This window comes from Caretta caretta, chromosome 5 (genome assembly GCF_965140235.1).
Source record: "Caretta caretta isolate rCarCar2 chromosome 5, rCarCar1.hap1, whole genome shotgun sequence".
In the NCBI taxonomy this organism is placed as follows: Eukaryota; Metazoa; Chordata; order Testudines; family Cheloniidae; genus Caretta; species Caretta caretta.
In genome coordinates this window covers 103188756-103208662 of record NC_134210.1, presented here as the reverse complement: position 1 = coordinate 103208662, position 19907 = coordinate 103188756, and the positions used below count along the sequence as shown (strand labels likewise).

Sequence of the window (19907 nt, the reverse complement as noted above, 5' to 3'; positions counted from 1 at the left end):
GAGTGTGGTTGCCTTTATTGATGCTTGCTCATTTTTCATTTCTCCTCTACTTTTTTCTTTTTCTGATTTCTTTGTGCATGAGGTTGACTTGACTAATCAATTTATAATTGAATGTTGTATAAACATCGGAGTTTTAGTGAAGCCAGAGTCAATTTGCCAGTTTTTACCGTGTAAACACTTCATACTTATCCATCCTTAAATGCTACTAATACTATTAGTCAACAAGCTAGTATTCAAATCCTGAACAGCTCAGGTGTCGAATTCTTATTCTGCATTGAAGAAATATGTTTACAATAGCTGTATAATGTTTGTAGATTATTTTCCTTTTAAAATTACATACAGCCTTGGGCACTCTTCTTTCCAGCAATCTAGCAAATAATCACTTGATGCCTTTTGCCACTGAAATACATCCACCCTAGAGCAAAAATCCTTGTTCTATGCTTATCTTGGATTATGCTGTGCCAACATTGGCTAATGCAAGTTATAGTTGAAATAATATCTGTCAAGAATTCAGATCATTAGTAAAGTGCACTTAAAATGAATCCTAATAGGTTATAATCCATCTGGAAAAAAAACCCCAAATGTTACATTTAGAAGTTAATTGGGAAATGCATTTTTTGTTTGTTTGTTTGTCAGTCAGTATTTCCCTTTGGGGAAAAATAAGAATAGTTCACCCTTCTTAATCTATCCTGATTAACGGAGATTAAATGCAAAGGTTGAAAGATGTAATTATCTTGGTTTCTAGCCTCAGATATGCTTATGTCAGTTCATTAGTGAAAAAAGTAGTGTTTTTTTAAATAAACCAAGGTAAAGGTTAAAGTTTCCAGTGATATTTTTTTTCATAGGTTTTATATCAGAATGGTAAACAACCAATTTAAAAGACATTTGTGAACACTATGACTCAGTATTTTTTTAAATAATGATTTTAGATCTACCAGCTGAAATAAGGATGATAAACTGCTCTGTTTTATTAGATTCTATTTAAAGTGCAAAATTGTCTAAAAGTCTGGCTAACAGCTCTACATTGTGGAACCATTTAAGTACGTCAAACACAGAGACATTTCTTCTTGTGGGTATTTGCCTACTTGTCATTCATATTACGTGCTAGCAAGTTAAAACAATAGAAGCCATCTCAGCTCATATTTTAGAACATAAACTAAAGAATTACAATTTTGTTTTCTATTTTGTTCTCCATGGAAAAGGAGAACATGAAGATAGCCTCTAAAAGGTCTTGGGTGAATTGTTGTTCTCGTTGCACTTGGCAAAGTGCACATGACTCTGATTGAAACGGAGGTGAGAGTCCAGTACATTAATTATACCTCTAGATTTTAGTGAGTACTAATGTAAGAGTGACTGTAGAGTGGGGGCACGATCTAAGAATGTTCTATTTTAGGAATACAGAATTAAATTTTTTCACATTAAAATATTTAAGATCTGTGTCTTAAGTGATTATGTTCAACATTAGCAAAAGTTTTCTCTTCCTTATCATTGAAAAGTTTGTGTTACCACTCTTTATTAGTAAATGAATGCGACAGACTACAGTATTATCACGTAAACTGATCTTTTTGCTGCTGTTAAGAACATATATATATATTACTCATGTTTTGCCTTGATACTTTACATTAAAATTTGTTACACATTTCTGTTGAGAACTAATGCATCAGAACAAAATTTTGTTGCATTGGTTGAAATCATTTTAAAATGCCTGGTTTGGAGTTTCATTGGAAACTCAAAACTGAGCCCAGATTTTTTGTAAAATCCATTAACCTGACTGATTTAAAGATTCACACTGAAATCATGCTCTTGGCTTTGACATCAAAACTGGTGAAACTTGGCAATTTCAGCTGCTTTCCTGTTTACATTTTTGGGCTCATTCAAACCCAAAACTCAAAGGAAAATTCTGGGGGATATAAATCTGTGGTATGGTAAGCCAAATGAAAGATTATCAGAACCCTAGAAAACTGAAACCACAGACTTTCACACAATTTAAGTATAACCATCATATAAAAATACTCCTATTTTGTGCTATCATTTTTCTACTCAGTTAAAGCTGGTGGGAAGATCGGAGTGAAACTGACACAGGCAGTCGACCTTGTTAAAGTGCTTTTTCTTAGTTTGTTTTCTCATCTGTTAGTGGCAGTTTATATTATATATGTTGTAAGTATTCCCAAAAAGATACCATTTGTGCCTCTTACTATAGAGCCACTGAAGTACTCGGCATGTAAGTGTTTTTCTGCCAGCTTTCAAAACTACCCACTAAAGTTCTAAATTAAATGACCTGGAGAGAGAGTTTTTATAGGACTCAGTCCTGTTCCCACTTAAGTTAATGACAAAATTCCATTTGGCTTCAATGGAAGCAGAATTGGGCCCATAATCTGTAATAGTTGTATTAGTTCATTTCAGCATCACCTAGATTGCTCCTTGCCTTGTGTTTGTTTTTTGGTTCTTTATTTATGGTTAAAAAATAAAAGAATAAATCTTGTTCAGTTAAATAGTGTAACTGATCTGAGTGCCTGGGGAAACGAAACAACTCTGCAATACATTAGTCTAATAATGCAGATGGATTAAATGACTCTCCATCAGTTCAACAAGCAGTTTCCTTTCTGTGGTTGTTTAAATACATTTATGATTGGTTAAATTCCCTAAAGTACTAACAATTTGTGTCCAAAGCCTAGATCAGTGTACAGAAAATTAATGTGTGGTACTGGACTCTTGAATACTTTAAGAAATGGGAACTATCTGAGGTCACAAGTGTTATGAGTTCTGCTATTTCCATGTATTTCTGAAAGACTCAAAGACACCATTGTATATCTAACACCTCTAAAGAGGACTGCCTTCACTTGAAGAAAAATGTCACCATTGAATAGACATTAAGAGCAATCTCAAAATGTACTAAGAAGCTTTGTATTGTACAGCTATGTTAATAATAGCCTAAAACGTTTATTGTGAAATTATCTGAATTTACTTTTCTTCACTGTCTCCTATTTGAAATAGCTCCAGTGGCTCTTAGACAACTATGAAACAGCAGAAGGAGTCAGTCTCCCCAGAAGTACGCTTTACAATCATTACTTACGACACTGTCAGGAGCACAAGTTGGACCCAGTCAATGCTGCCTCCTTTGGAAAACTCATAAGGTCAATTTTCATGGGGCTACGGACCAGGAGACTAGGAACCAGGTCTGTGTAAAACAATCAGATCTTAGATTATAGCATAGAGAGAGTGTAGGAATCATTGTGATCATGAACCTTGTACATGATACACTAAACAAACTGAAAGAAAACATTACTTAAATGTTAAAATGTTTGTCTATAAATTTCTCATGTAATTTCAAACTGTGTCAAGTTGTTACAGAAATCCATTACATTTCTCCTTGTCCTGAAATCACTTATTAATTTTGAAACATACACAACAGATTTGTAGCAATACAAATATAATATAGGCTGTTGGTTGGAAACTATGCATCAGATGGAAAATAATTACTATATTTCTTATGAGTTAAAAACCTGGTTATATTTGTTTTTTATTTTTCATCCAATACTTAATTTAAGTATATGCTGAGCACAAAGTGGTGGTTGATCATTACATATAAGACAATAGGGGTGTTCTGCCTTTCCATATAAGAATAAATGAATGATCTTAATGTAGATCAATATTTTTATCAACTGATTTTTTTGTTTGTGTTATAAGGGACTGTTATTTAATGCTGCCATGATTCTACAGCTTAATTACAAAATAGCTTCAATTCCTTATTTATAAATTGTCATTACTGTTTTTATTTCATGCAGTGATATTTCAGTGTGGTATGATAAGTAAATATGAGGGACACTAAGTGTAAAAATAGAGGAGTTTTTTCTTGTATGTTTACCCAGTGTAGTGGGCTATGCTTAAAGCCTTATAGCAGATTCCATTCACTCATTCACAGCTTTTCCAAACACTTACCTCTTAGATTGAAATGTTCCATGCTTGTTCTGTCTGAAGGAAAAGTATTTATTATTAATGTTTTGTAAATGTGAGCCTTTAGGGGCTCTTTAGCCATGTTTGCGTTAAAGGAGAGTAAGGGAACAAAGATTTCTAATCACAGTTTTTTTTTAAACAGGGAGCTAACAAAATTGGTGAGTTTTGTAATTTGAAACGTGTTCGTTATTTGCTTTGAAAAAAGAAATAATTTTGATTCAACCAATAAATAAGAATTTGAAAATAGTGTATAGAGCAAGACCGATAGAAAATGTGTTTAAATCTTTTAAGTGTATACAGATGCACACTTACACATGTTGCTGGCAAGTTCCACAGAGCTGAATAGTTCAAGATTTTTTCCATTTCTTGTTTCCTTGTCCAGTCCTTCCAGATACCAGGACAGCAGCAGCATGTTGTCAGTGGTATCAAAGGCTGCTGACAGAACTAATAAAACTTACATGTACATGTGACCTTTTTTCCCTATTACCAAAAGGAATTTGTCAATCAAGTATTTTCTACACCATATCCAGGCCTAAAAGAAAATTGAAAATAAATTGGGAAATTAAAAAAAGATCCATATATCACTACAATCTTCTAATAATCTTCAATCTTCTCCACCATTAAAAGGGTTCAAGATAAGGTAGTAATTGGCACTGTTGTCAGGTGGCAGTTTCTTGAGCAAAGACATAACCGCAACTTATTTAAGAATGGCATGAGGAGCCTGGTCCATTTTGTCCGTTGCACTCTATACCTTCCCAGCACATCCATTTGTCTCATTTATATTTTGCTGCTGATCCAGTGGATGCCTCTGATTGGTGCAATATTGTCACTTTTGTCTGTAAAATACAAGTGGCAAACTCCTTGTGTCAAGCTATGCTCAGAATGTTTCCTGAGAGGGACCATTTGCATTATTGCTGCACAGAACAGTTTGTCTGGTCATATCTATGTTGGTCCAGTAACTGATGAGAGTTTCTTAGCTTTAGCCACAGTTACAACAGAGATGTCTACTATTAGCTGTATCAGAAAGAGCTCTCCACCTCTATGCTCTAGTGTCTACCATTGTTGTTTTGTAGGTCACAGGTGGCAGTTGGACAGAGTGAAAGAAGGGAATGTGTAGGGGCAGTTGTGTTGGTCATTTATGGTAGAAGATTATCATCATGTCATGCTAAGATATTGACAGTGTCCAGCCGTTGATCATTATTTTCTTAAGCGTTCTGAAATCTTGCTTCATCCATCAGTTTGTATCCAGTCTAATAAGCCTCAATATGGGCCAAAAGATGTTATCCTTTTTTTTTAAATAAGGAGAAAAAAACTAGTTCCATAGGTTTAAAAACACATTAAAATGTTGTTTATACTTAGAATGTTTTTCTACAAAGGCCCCAATCCTGCATTTGACTATACACAGGCAGACCACTGCCCCTGTGCTCAGCCCCACTGAAGGCAATAGGGCTCCATACAGGTGCAGGGGTCCATGTGTGCTTAAAAAGTTTGAAGTCTGGGACCAAAATTATTACAGACTGGAAAGCCTGAAGTCTCTAGGAGCATTGGTGTCTTTAATATTGTTGGCCTTGCTCAACCTAAGCCACTGAACGCTGCAAAAATTCTAACAACATTGGATTAAAGGTTGCTCCTGTTTGTGCTACTATATATCAGTTAATTTTAAACACATATGTGTGTGTACATGTGCACTGGTATGTGTGTGTGCATGGGTACATTCAAGTACATTGAGCTTACACATGCCCAGGGAGAGATTATGACACACTTACTCACCCTGAGTAATATGTTACTTCACAGATAGTCCCACTGAAGTCAGTTGGACTACACGTGGTATAAGGTACTATTCGTCATAAGTACAGGTATCACAGCCTGGTCCATGATGATTTATTGATTATTTTAAAGCCCCTTTTTGCCTGTCTATAATCTGTTTCCATAGAAACAGGGACAGCATCTTGCAGTGTTCATCAGGATTGTTAGAAAACTTGTAACTTTCAGTAGCTCCAGGTAAGCCCTGCCAGTTCAGTTTTAACAGCACACAGCCTTTAGGATATTGTAGAATCCATACACATACTCTTTTTTCCATTGTATATAGTTCAATAGATACTGCTATAAAGCCATCACTGAAATAGTTGGTAAATTCTTATACATTTCAGGAATTGCCACTGTAGGCACAGCAAAGTGTCTCTTTGTGATTTCATAGATCTTATATAAAACTAAACTAAAGAGCCGTATAAACGAAGCAGCAGAGAGCTAATACTTCTTAGCTCTGGCAGTATTAGATACACAATGCCATCACTTCAGAAGGGTGGTGAGGTCATAGATCCTGCCCACCACTCTTCATTAGCTGCTATTTCATATCCTCCATGAGAAGAAGACCCCCCGGCAATCACTTTAAAAACATTAAAAGCGTCAATTTACTTCTTAAAATCTTTAAAACAAGGCTTCTAATGTAGCACTTACGTTTCCTTCTTCAAGTGGAGGGACGTCATCCAGTATATGGAGTCTTGCTCAGGACACTAAATTCTTGCAGTATTTTCCTAGGAGATGACCAAAGTTTTCAGCCAACAAAAGTGCATATAACCCTAACTAATCTAATGGCAGGGTAACAGAAACTTGGTTATAGTAGTGCAAACCCAGAAAAGGAATGCATATGCCACACCAACTCTTTATTACTGGCATAGCAGGAATGAGAGGGTATGACTGCAGAAAAGCAGATGTGACTGGGACATTTCCTACACAACAATTATCCTCAGATATTTTTTTCATCCATAGTTGCCATTGAAAGCCAACAAAAGTTAGAAGACACCTAAGGCTGAAACAGCCATCTATAAAGCAACACCAAGATCAGGGCAGTACAAAGGGGAGTTCTAACTTATCTTAGCACACCATCTGCTGCCTTGCACTCTTTGTGTTATGGCCGAACTTAAAGCCATATCAAATGGCCCTATATAGTAACGGTCTACGAAAACTTTAAAAAGTCCTTGCTTTTGTCTCTGGAAGGAAGAAAACTGAAAGAACACTGATACTGAACTTATTATATTTAGTGCTATGCAAAAGTACAAGTACTGATATTCTCTTTAATGTTTGCATATGGAAAAACTGATATTTTCCTCAGTATTTACAAACTAATAATAACTAAATAATTGTTCTGTTGCTGTCCAAAATTGTGAATTTGCCTCAGGTAGAAATTCCCCATTTCCACAACATTTTTTTTCTCTTCCTGTCATCGATGGCAGTTTTTTGCAGAGTTCTGATTTATAACTTAAGCCTTACCATCTGAAAAATATATCATTGAAGAATGCTTACAAAATATTTTTCAAAATCAGTAATGACAGGATTTTACTGTTGTTTTATTCACATGAACAATATGTTTTCCTATTTTTGTTCTGTTTCAGAAATTGTGTGATTTCAAGTCTCTATATTAAAAATATCATGTTATGCTTAAAAGTTTTACTATATATATATAGTATAACTTTTAAGCATAGCATATTTTTTATATATATATATACACACACATACATATAGTGACAAAGTTCCTGCTCTACCTTGGTGGGTCTTGTGCTTATTGGCAGATTTGCTCGCCTTAGAGAGCTTCACAGCAGCCCTCAGCTTGGCCATTTTTCTGAATTCACAGTCCAGGTCGACTCCTCCTGTGTCTGACCAGCAGTTGGGAGGATTTGGGGGGAACCTGGGCCTGCCTTCTACTCCGGGTTCCAGCCCAGGGCCTTCTGGAATGCAGCTGTCTAGAGTGCCTCCTGGAACAGCTATGCGACAGCTACAATTCCCTGGGCTACTTCCCCATGGCCTCCTCCCAACACCTTCTTTATCCTCGCCATAGGACCTTCCTCCGGGTGTCTGATAATGCTTGTACACCTCAGTCATCGAACAGTCCGCGTTCTCACTCTCAGCTCCTAGTGCCTCTTGCTCCCAGCTCCTCACACGCATACCACAAACTGAAGTGAGCTCCTTTTTAAAACCCAGGTGCCCTGATTAGCCTGCCTTAACTGATTCTAGCAGCTTCTTGATTGGCTGCAGGTGTTCTAATCAGCCTATCTTAATTGTCTCCAGAAGGTTCCTGATTGTTCTGGAACCTTCCCTGTTGGGAAACGGAACGTCCTTTGCTTGCTCCTCAGCTATCTGCTTTCTATTCTTTCCTAAAGCCCCCTGGCCTGGATTTTTCTTACTTTTTGCACCTGCCTTAGTCCCCCCCCCCCCCCCCCCCGACTGGGCCAGACGCTTTTTTTGTTTTCCTTTGATTTTTTGTTTTTTTCCGTCTCGTGCTGTCGGCCCTCAGCTTGCCGCCAGCACCCCCCCCCCCCACGCCTGCTTTCGGGCGCAGCTGTTTGTTTCAGCTGAGCCCCCCGGAGGAGGGGGGGAAGATTGCCGATTTTGCTGTCCGGAGGGGGGAGTGGAAACCCCCAGACCCAGCCGTTTTGCTGGCAGCTCAGACTTTACAACATTCTTAGCATGCCGAAGGCCTTGGAACACAGCCAACACAGCTGGAGAAGAAGATTTCAGAAGACAGGAGAAATAATCCAGGAGAGCTATAAATCATCGTGAAGGGGGCCGTAAGACTGAGTAATTTTCTGAATTATACTCTCGTGGGGGGGAGTTTGACTGTGGTTACTTGCGTTTGTGGCAGCACAGGGGGTGTGGCGCGGAGACCGCCACCCCCGATCCATCGGTGCCCCCAACTCCCCCACCCTTACTACAACTGTTACGGCCCCCCCGCCGTCCGTCCCTGCTGGCAACCTGCCATCTCCCTTTGGATCCAGCTGTTCGCTTTGAACTTTGCCTTTTGGACCGGACATAACAGCCGACCAACCGAGACTCTTTGGACAAACATGTGTGGGTCTGCACACACACCCCCCGGATTGCTTATCCCACAGCTTGCCCCTATTACTGGACCCCGATTTTGTTTCTTCCCCCCCCTCCCAGTCCAACCCCCTCGGCATTCCCCCCCCTCCCCGCCTGCAGCCTAGCGGGGAGGAGCGGCTACTCCACTTCTCCCCTCCCCCCTCCTCCTTCCGGTGTCTCCCTGTCTCTCTCTTCTCACAATGGCGGGGAATGAGAGGGGCGAGGCCGCTTCAACAAAATTAGTTGTCCCTCCCCCCCCCCCCCCACTATTGTCAAGATACTTGCCACCCCCCCCAGCTGGGGCACCGGGGTGATCGCTGCTGCTGCTGCACCCACCGCCCTCCCAGATTCTAGGAAACCCCCCCCGGTTGGCCGGAAGGGCCAGGGCGGGATGAAAGGAAAGGGCCCCGCTAAAACCACTAAGCCCTCCATGGCAGAGGCTGCCCCCACCACTGTGGCCTCGTCATCAACCGTGGCGCCCCTCCCTGCGTTTCCCTCCACCAGCTCTGTGATTGTCCCTCCCCCGGCCCCCAGGACGTATGCCCGGGCGGCAACGGGCTCCCCCCTGCCTGCCGCCTTGTCATCTCGCCCCCCCCCCCGCCTCCGCCACCATCACCAGCGGCCGGGGCCCTTTCCCCGCCTTGACCAGTAGGCACGGCGTCCGTTGCCTCCTGGTGCCCGCCTCGCCCCACGTGGAGACATACGTGCAGGCATTAGCGAAGGTGGTAGGACCCACGGCTATTGTGGCGGCCTCCAAGATGTATGGGAAGGTCTTTTTTTTCTTAGCTTCGGAGGATGCCGCCCAGGAGGCGGTGGAGAGGGGCCTGACGGTGGGGGGGGGGGGGGGGTGTTTGTCCCCTTTAAACCATTAGAAGACCTGGGCGTTCGCCTCGTCCTCACCTCTGTTCCTCCCTTCTTACCCAATGCTGCCCTGTTACCCGCCCTCTCCACTCTGGGGAAACTTGTTTCTGTCATCAGCCCTCTCCCGTTGGGCTGCAAGGACCCCACTCTCCGTCACGTTTTTTCATTCCACCGGCAAGTGCAGCTTCTACCGCCGGCAGGGGTGCGTGACGAAGAGTCGCTCGAGGGGTCCTTTCTAGTCCCCTACCAGGGAGCCCGCTATTGGGTCTTTTACTCCACCGGAGAGGCCCGGTGCTACCTCTGCCGCTCAGCGGGGCATGTCCGCAGAGACTGCCCTTTGGCCTGGGGGGGAGGAGCACGCGAAACCCCCAAGACCCGGCAGGACATCGGCCCCGCTGCTGCCGACGCCCCTGGCAGCCCGGCACCTGAAACCAACCCTCCTCCTACTCGACCCATCGCTACTCACATCCGGGCCCAAGAGATACCTTCCCTACAACGCCCGGGCGAGCAAGGGAGTTCCACCCTTGCTAGTACCAGTTCAGCAGAGCCCATGGAGGAGGGTGTGGCAAGGATATTACCGGGTATAGGAGAGGGCCCACCCCAAGGAGAAACCCCCGCCCCTCATGCTGCCGCTACCTCCCCGAACCCCTGAACCATCGCCTCCGCCCCCCGACACGACCCCTGCTAACCAACCCCCAGATGACGCTATGGAGGGCTGGACCCTAGTCCGGGGAAGCGAGGCAAGCGGAAGGCTCGAGCTCCGCTGCATCCATCCGACGCGGAAGCCCCCCGGAAGACCAGGAAAGGAGGCACTGCTATCGAGCCTCCCGCCACGGCCATGAGTGAGATCCATCCGCTGGTGTCGGGAGGGGAAGACGGACTGGCATTGGAGGGCAGAATCCCCCCTCCACGGGAGACCCTCCCCTCCGAGACTTCTGAGGACGTCCCTTCTGCCTGGATACCACCCGAACCCCCCGCGGACCCCGAGGCGACCGTTGAGACGGGCCCTAGAGGAGAGGCCCCCGGGGTGGCAGGAGCTGGCCTCCCCCCCGTGTATGCGGAGATCGAGGCCCTAGATTTGACCCTGGTCACCCAGGGAGGGGATGATCTGCTGCCGGCTGGCCTCGAGCTGGGCAGCCTTACCCCAGCCTCCCTTTCCCCATGCTCCCTCCCCCTAATTGCCTTCCTGGGTGAGCACCCTGCAGAAGGTGGTCTACCACCTGATGCCATGGCCGCTAAGACCACCATGGAGCCAGTGCCTAGCATTATTGGGAGCCCCCTCCCTTACCCCTTAACCCTTGACTCTGCTCAGGAGGCACTTTCCTTTAGCTGCTTGCCTCCTGAACCCCAGAGCCTTACCCCTGCCCCTTCCCCCACCCCTGTCCCTGCCCAAGTCCCCTCCTCCTGCAATGCTAATGCCGCCCCTGGGGTTATTTCCTTTCCGCCTTTCACAGATTCCCCCCAGGGAGCAGTCTTTGCACTTTCTAGCCGCGACCCATTAGGAGTGGCAATTTTTTCCCTGCCATCCCCCTCCACCCCAAGGCGTGAAATGAATTTAATAACCCCAGCCTGTCAGACACCCCGTCAGTGGTCCGCACCCTGTCTACCCGCCTTAGCGGACCACGAGGCTGTATTAAGAGTCCCACCAGGGAACACCTCGGGAATTGTAACCCCACCCCCCCATGAGCTGTGGCATGCACTACGGAAGTTCCTAGAGCACACCCGTGGCGCCCGCAATAGGGTACAGCTGGCTCTTCAGCTATGGGGGGACTTTGATCACATCCTCCAGGCCACAGGGGCCCTTATAAAGGAGGGCAGGGGGCAAGGAAGGCGCGGTGCTGTGGCCTACGAGCGAGCCCGCAGCTTCCGACGCGATCTACTCACCCACGGGATGGGTCACGGGTTGCTGTGCAACCCACCAGGGGCCCTGAATACCCCCGCCAACACGAAACCCCCACCCCCCCAGCCCTCCGCATGACGCCTCTTATTATTGCAACCCTGAATACCAGGGGCTGTAGGATGGCTCTCCGCAGGTCCCAGGTGCTCTCTTACCTTCGGGAAGGGGGGTACTCTGTAGTTTTCCTGCAGGAGACCCATACGGACCCGGCCGCCGAGGACAGGTGGCGGCTGGAGTGGGGGGACGGGGTATACTTTAGCCACTTCGCGACCTGGCAAGCTGGAGTGGCGACCCTGTTCTCCCCCAACCTATGGCCTGAGGTGCTAGGGATCAATGAGGCCGTGCTGGGCCACCTGCTGCACCTTCGAGTCCGTATGGAGGGGCTCGTGGTTAATCTTGTTAACATCTATGCCCCGCAAATGAGCTCCAGGCGGCCACAATTTTATCAGCGGGTGTCCGACTTTCTCGGCATACGGTTATACATGTGTGTTTCTCGGCACCCTGGATTCGCACGAGTGCCTGGTCCTGGGAGGGGACTTTAACACCACCCTCGAGGAACGGGACCGCTCAGGGGCTGAACCGAGCCCGGCCGCCGCGAATATTCTCCAAGGGATAGTTGAACATCACTCCCTAGTGGACGTCTGGCGTGACCATCACCCAGATGACAGCTCCACGTTCACCTTTGTCCGGGTGGAGGCCCATCGGTTGGCCCATGAAACGTCCTGCGATTGTGGGGCCTTTTTCCGATCCTCAGTACATTCACGTATCCGGGTGGAGTTCCTCTGGGTGGCGTCCACCGACTCCCTTGACGCTTTCGAGGAGCGGTGGGTGCTGTCCGGGGTTCTCTGCTCGGTGACCCCGTCCGGTTCCCTCCGTCTGACCCTTTGATTGAGAGGAAGAGCGAGAGACGCCAGCCCCAGCCGTTGCCGCCGTGGATACCATCATTCCTGTCATCTAGGAGGGGTCCTATAATACATGGGTGTCTACCCCCCCCCCCCACCCCTAAACAGCCCACCCCGCAGCCGAGCCCATCTTACCGGGCACTCTCAGGAGAGGGAGGATCGGTGACACTGGGCGCGGCACTAGGTAACTCAAGGGGGTGGAAGACCATGAGTGTCGAGGAAGCCCCCCCACTCTGGGCCCAGGCTAGCCTGAACACTTCTCCCTCCTGAAAGCTGCTGTGTTATACCTTCTTTTGTGTTGTTTTGTTGCATAGTTGTTTTGTTTCCTTTGGTAATTTTGTAAGTGTTACCAATAAATTTTCTTTCTGTTTCAAAAAAAAAAAAAAAAAACCTTCCCTGTTGCCTTACCCAGGGAAAAGGGACCTACTTAGCCTGGGGCTAATATATCTGCCTTCTATTACTCTCCTATAGCCATCTGGTCCGACCCTGTCACTATATCTATCTATCTATCTATCTATCTATATGAATAAGATTAAAACAAAGACCATTATAACAAGTTTCTTCAGATCACTGACACTGAAGTTTAGTTGAAACTTTAGATTACCAAATTTAGTTTGTCGGGTTTTTTTTCCACAGATTTATTATGGATCTTTTGGATCTGGATAGTATGGATTATTGTCTCTGCATATGAGTCAATTTAAGGGGCATTTACTGGGCCTGATGCTCCTGGTTTACACTGATGTAAGGGAGAGGAGTTGATCTTATGAACCCAATGGTATGATAGAAGTATAAAATTGATGAATCAGGAGGAGAAATTGGAGAGGAGAATTTGGTCCAATTTCTGTACTCTATTTTCCAGTAGAAGTAAACTGTAAGACTTTAAAGGGAAAAAAAACAGTCTGACAAATTATTTCTGTTTTATCAACTTTTTTTCCCTTAATTCTTATTCTTTCGTAAAGGGGGAACTCCAAATATCATTACTATGGGATTCGTGTCAAGCCAGATTCTCCTCTTAATCGGCTACAAGAGGACATGCAATATATGGCTATGAGACAACAACCCATGCAGCAGAAACAGAGGTACAGTGTGGAAATTGTAACTATATTAAATATTTTTTCATATTTCTAGCACTTGAAACCTGGGAGGATTGCTTCAGTGTGATACCAAACTCCTTTCAGCATTTTTGGAAATTACTCGTCTATATGAAGTAGTTAATAAACCTCTCTATTATGCATAAATTTTGCAGCAAAAGGGAGTAAAGTTTTTTTTGGATTTTTAAAGGAGTGTGGGATGCTTTTATTTGTGCTTCTTAGTATTAAAGACTTTCCATTCTGACCCACTAAATAGATACTGTTATTCTTGCATGGAGATTATATGTGTTGCAAATGGGGTTTTTTTCTCCCCCATTGGTATTTTAAAAAGGTATCGTTAAGGAAGAAGCTGTGTGATGCAGTGTACTGGGCATCAGGAGACCTTTTTTCTATTCCCATCATTGGGGACAAATCAGGCTAGATTTACACCATTCTTTGTTAGAAAAAGGTTTGGGTGTGAGTTCTTTTCCACAATGTGTTAAGTACTATGCTAAAAAAATTATAGAAGTATTAGGATTGTTTCTTGATTCAGAGATAATTTCATTACACTTTGAATTTCCCCAAAAAAAGAAAAAAGGTTTAAAAGACTGCAAGAGATGGTCCTGATATATTTCTTAAAACACTGTATTCTTGTTTACTAGTCTCTAAAATTCCACTTCTAAGGAGATCAGAATTGAAATTCTGTTAAGTTTGTTCTGAAGTTTCCAGATATCAGTTAACCAAAATGTTCCAAAAGACAATGGTAAAGTTGCAAATACTGATACTAAAAGCAAAGTATAATATAGTTGTCTTGAAATTTATCATCTGGACAATCTTTTGGATTATTTTCTCCCAAATTGATTGAATCTGATAAGATACTTTGAATTTCAAACTCCATTGTTCATATTTTACTATTACATCTTGTATGTGGCCTTATAAGACAGTGGATCAGATTTAGCCTGGGATTGACTTCCCTTTTGCAACAGGAAACATAGTGTATCATCCCTACCCAAAAAGAGGGGAGGTCCTGACTAGGAACCAATATGACCAATGTCATCTAGATATGCTTTGATTAAATGTTTTCTCTCAGCAGCTGCCACTAGTAGTGCTTCTGTAGAATCCCAGCTGTAATTTAAAGCAGCTCCATTCACTGGAAAATTCCAAGGAAGGGAGGCGGCAGTAAAACCATCTGTCTTCCCTTGGCATATGTAACCACTAGGAACCAAGATGGCAGAGGGAGACTGCAGAGATTTGCATATGTTTGAAAAAGACTGTCTTAGACGCGTGGGTTCTAGGGACAATTCAAGACAGATACATATATATGTGATAGACTGACATGATACCACAAAAGGAAATATTTGATATCTTTGAAATCAAGGAATCCAGAAAAACTCAGGAAGTCAACGAGGACATCTCACAAGCACTACAGAAAGAGTGCCATAGAAACAGTTCTATTGAAGGAGCAATCCCATACAGTGTACTCAGCATTCTTTGTTGTCTTAAAAACAATCAGGACCTAAAAGCCATCTTCAGTCTCAAAGCACTTGATAGGTTCACTTGAAAATCAAAGCTCATCATTTCCATGAGTAGTAGCAGTGGCAGTTGTAAATATTTATATTATGATAGCATGCAGCTGCTTAGGGCCCCATTGTGATAGGCACTGTACAGACACAAAAAAGAGAGAGTCCCAATTCTGAACGGCTTAGAGTCTAAAGGCACAGGCTGAGCAGTCAGAGATGTAGCTATAACATACAAGCAAATGAGTATGGTGAAGAATTGGCATTTTTTTTAAGTTACATGTATTGTATTTTGTTTGTTTGCCTGCTTTTGGTGGTGGTGGTGGTGTTTTTAATGGGGGTTAAAGATATGGAGGAAGGGAATAAGAAAAGGAAAGAAATGGAAGCATTAATTTCCAGTATCATCTGCAGAAAAGACCCAGGTTGATTGCAATATATTATCATGTAACTAGATTCCTAAGAGCAGGAAAACTGACCAGTGATTTACAGATTCCCACTATGGAGCTTAAATTGTGTGCTTCAGACCCTTACAATACCTCTCCTTTTACCTCTGAGGTCAGTATTCCTTTACTTTGCTCACTCTTGTGGTATTTTCTCTAATTGCTATAATGTCAGTTCAGATAGCATTGTAAACAAGATCACTGCCCATTGAGCTACAATACTTACTCTTGAGGGCATTCTGTGCCAAAAAATTCAGCATTTATTTTAAAATTCTGCAAAATTCTGCAAATTTTATTTGTCAGATAAATGTGGAGGCTCTAGCATGGCATTGGGGAGCACAGGCCACTGGCTGCACAGAGGTGGGAGATCACTCTGTATCCATCCATCCCCCCCCTCCCCAGGACATGGATTCAGCGGTGAGGCTGCACCCAACCCTGACACACTGCAAGGACAGGGCCTGCCCCAGAAACACCCCAGGGCCCTGCCCCTCTGTGCCAGGTGCACTAGGTGTGGGCAAGCAGGGTCCGCCTGGCAGGATCCAAGAATGGAGGGGCTTAGTGTGGGGGGATCCTGGTGTGGGTAGAGAGGGTTCTGTGTGGGGCAATCTGGTTGCGTGCGGCTCAGTGGGGATCTGGGTGCAGGGGGAATCTGGATACACAAGTGCTTGTTGGGGGGTTCTGGGTGCAATGCTAATGGGACTCTGGGGGGGGGGGTCTAGGTGAAGGTGGTTGGAGCTCACCGGGGGGGTCTTGGTGTGGGGGGGATAGAGCTCCACAGGGGGATCTGGGTTTAGGGTGTCCAGTGCGGGGGGCCCAGATGCTAGGGAAGTGGGACTCAGTGGGGTGGGGATCCAGGTACAGCTGGTTGGGGCTCGGTGGGGTGGGGATCTGGTGCAGGTGGCTCGTTGGGGTGGTCCAGGTGCAGGGGAAGTGGGGCTTGGCAAAGGGGATTCTGGGTGCGGGGGGGATGAAGCTTGGTGGCAGGGTCTGGATGCACGGGGGTTAGGTGGATGGGGGAGCAGCTCCCAGTACAGTGATCCCTCTCCCTGCAGCTGAAGAGTGATGAGTGCAGGAAGCGGAAGGGGGGAGTTTGCAGAGCTTCCTGCAGCCTGGGGTGAAATCTGAGGGTGGGTCTGACCTGGCTCTGGATGTCGTGCAGGGGAAGAGGAAGTCCCGTCCTCCGCAGCCCAGCCGGGACTAGCAGCTGAGCATGGCACGGGGTAAGAGCTATGAGCCAGGTCTTCCCCAGTCCTGCCTCCTGCCCTACAGTGATTTACCTCTCTGCCAGCTGCCCTGGGCACCCAAAACATACTGCTGGGAAGAGTTGCATGACTGCTCTTCTTGCTTCCCCATCAGAAAGTAATTTGTTGGTGGAGAAGCAAAGAAATCTGTAGGGGACATGAATTCTGCGCATCCGCAAGGGTGCAGAATTCCCCCAGGAGTAAATACTTCATTTTCCATCATGATAAAGTAGTTCTGAAGACCATTTTTGCTTTCATCTCAGAAATCAAATACGTCTTTCTCAGATCACAATAAATACCTGCCTGAATCTGAAGCATCTTCTGCTTCTGAGGGAATTCTGCCCCTCTGCGCACATGCAGAATTCATGTCCAGCGCAGAATTTTTTTTTCTGCAGAAAATACATTCTGCCCAAGAAGTGCTGCAGTTCCACTTTTCACCCAGCAGAGGCTGCTGTGGCACCAGAACAGCCAGCTGACTGGCAGTAACAGCTAGCAGCCAGCTGCGCTCATCACAGCAGCCTGCCCAAGGAGGCAGAATGGGGCACACGGGGCTGCTGCGGGGTCACAGACTGGGATTCAGAAGGGCTAGTGCAGGGGACAGACTGGGGAGCAGGTTAGGAGCTAATGGGTTGACAGCATCGAGCCATGGGCTGAATGGGAGGGGTGCTCCAGGACCACAAGGGGATGAGGGCAGAGGGGGGCAGGGCCATGTTGAGGACAGCAGGTAGGGGGGCTCCAGGGGCACATGGGGACAGGGGATGGGGGGCTCCTGGGCCACATTTGGTGCAGAATTGGTGCATAGAAAGACTAGTAGGATGATTAGAGGAATGGAAAACCTACCTTAGGAGAGGAGACTCATGGCTTGCTTAACTTAACCAAATGAAGGCTGAGGTAAGATATGATCGCTCTCTGTCAATACATCAGAGGAGACTTACTAAAAGTATGCTAAAAATCAAGATAGCCTGTTTTGCAGCTCATACTGCCATGGCGAAGCTGCCCCAAGTATGTGCTTATCTGAGACTGTAGGCACCTACCCAGGGTGGCTAGTCCCTCCTGCCACACACTGCCAGAGCTACATTCTGTTTTTCATATGCTAGCTTGATGAGATCTAGCAAAAGTATGTCTCTTTGAGTGAGGGATCACACTCCCAGCTTGAAGTGTAGACATAGCCCTACTGTCAAGTTCCTCCTTAGCTTATCATATAGCTTGTTGGCTTATCATATAGCTTGTTGAAACCTTTTAATTTAATGTACAATAATATATTCTGTTTTGAGTCATCAGTTTGTCTCACTGTAGGGAAAATTAATATTTAAGCAGGTGTCCTTTCTGGATGGGGGTGAGGAGGCATTCTTCCTTAGTACAATAACCATTGCACATTTCCAGTTTGATTCAATATGGTCTGGACTCCATTTCCACAAGTAAAATAGCTGTTGTCCATCTCCTGTACCTTCCCAGGATAATTTCAAACACTTCTTTGAACTTTTGGAGGTATCCACTAATTATGCCTGCTCTGTGTTTTCTATCCCTGTCTCAGTGTAGAGAAAACTTCTTTTTGTTTTGTTTTTGTCTGATCCAAAGATAACATATTTTCCATCACCGTTCTCCTTGTATTTTCTGATTACTTAACTCAAAGTGTTTGCTACTTGTAGAAATTCATTCATATCATTCTCTGGGACATAAATGTAAAGAGACCATTCTTGACTCTTCTATCTTATCCATATTCTTTTTAATTCCTATACAAATAGTATCCAGTCTATTACACTGCCTAATTGCTAACACAACTACTTTATCAGTCTGTAGCTTCTCTTCTTGTAACTTTTTGGACCCTTTTAAAACAGTTTGGCCTTATAAGCTACACTAAAAAGTATGGAAGTGTAACATTATTCTTTTCTCAAAAAAACAGTATAATGCAATCTATAGAACTATGTTATAGTTTGGTTATAATACAATATCTAGAGCAATGTTAAAGAAATTCAGGTATTATAATACTAATCAGCTTCCCAATTTAGTGTTTAAGAAAAGAGCCTTCAGTTTCTTTTTGAACAGCCAAGGTGTTTGGACTGTGCAGTTGTAGAGCTGACGTAACATCATGATCTAAAAATGATTTAGTTCTGCTTTGGCTTCCAGCCAGATAGATATGGCTCAACACTGGTTGTTGCTTTGCTAAATGTTGGAACCCTCATTTGTTCATTGTTGTCTTCTGATTCTCATTTTCATCTTAGCTATAATTAACTTTTCCATTCTTGGCATTGAACTAATGAGAGATTTTAAAAGTTGTTTTTCATCAAAGAAAGTTCACATTCTTTAGACTGTCTAATGTTTTCTTGCCTTTGGTTGCAAATAGATGCATTTCTAATAAGGTCACCGGGTCACTTGTTCGAGGTTCATTGCAGATGTGCAACAGTGCACTTGCAGGACAGTTCTGGCTCTTCAGATACTATTTAACAGCTAGCATAACCTCTGAACCAATCCACACACCAAAGAGTACTAAAAATATCTAAATATTTTTCAGATATCTGTACATTATCTACAGGTTTTTGTGTATACAGTAAGTTATTAAAGCATTTGGGTTTCTTTGATTTCCTAATCATTAACAGCTTTAACTTTTGGTTGCTTGTGGCGCTGCAAGCTGTTAAAATTACCATTTGCTTTTTGCTAATTTTAAAACCAGGGGCTGCTTTTTTTCCATTAGCATCAAGAGCAAGGTCTTCTATGGAACAAAACACTAAAATAAGATTACATAGCTTGGTATGTTACACGCAGCTCTCACATACTGGATCAGTATGCCACATTCCTCTATTAAAAAATCATGAGTCAGAACTGCAAGTCATGAGATTGGCTTAAAGGGTTTTTTTAAATAATACATTCTGAAGTCTTTCAATTTGCTTTTTGTTTGTTGAGCCTTCAGGGTTCACATTTTCCAGCATTTGTCAGCAAACCCATGAGGGATACAAACTTTTTTTTCTTCTTCTTCTTCTTCAATGAAAGCTCAGAATCTCACTTAATAGTATGACTCCAGGTCCTGGATCTTCCAGAAAAACACCAAATAGTGTGAGACGCACAATAAAATCATGAATGTTGGCAACATTGCCACAGCAAAATCTTTAAGCCTTAAGAACTTATCCAGAAGGGGTGTTGCCTGTTTATATAACTTTTTATCACTTAGTCAGT

General features: G+C 44.1%; 1 protein-coding gene across 3 annotated transcripts in view; it reads left to right on the top strand.

Annotated features, from left to right (window-relative positions):
• Positions 1 to 19907, top strand: part of RFX3 (regulatory factor X3) — a 254481-nt gene that overhangs the window by 194037 nt on the left and 40537 nt on the right. For all 3 annotated transcript variants that reach the window (XM_048850512.2, XM_048850510.2, XM_048850513.2), the window contains 2 exons: positions 2995 to 3176; positions 13428 to 13547. In XM_048850512.2, coding sequence (XP_048706469.1) covers positions 2995 to 3176; positions 13428 to 13547 — 302 coding nt within the window. The remainder of the gene's footprint in view (positions 1 to 2994; positions 3177 to 13427; positions 13548 to 19907) is intronic.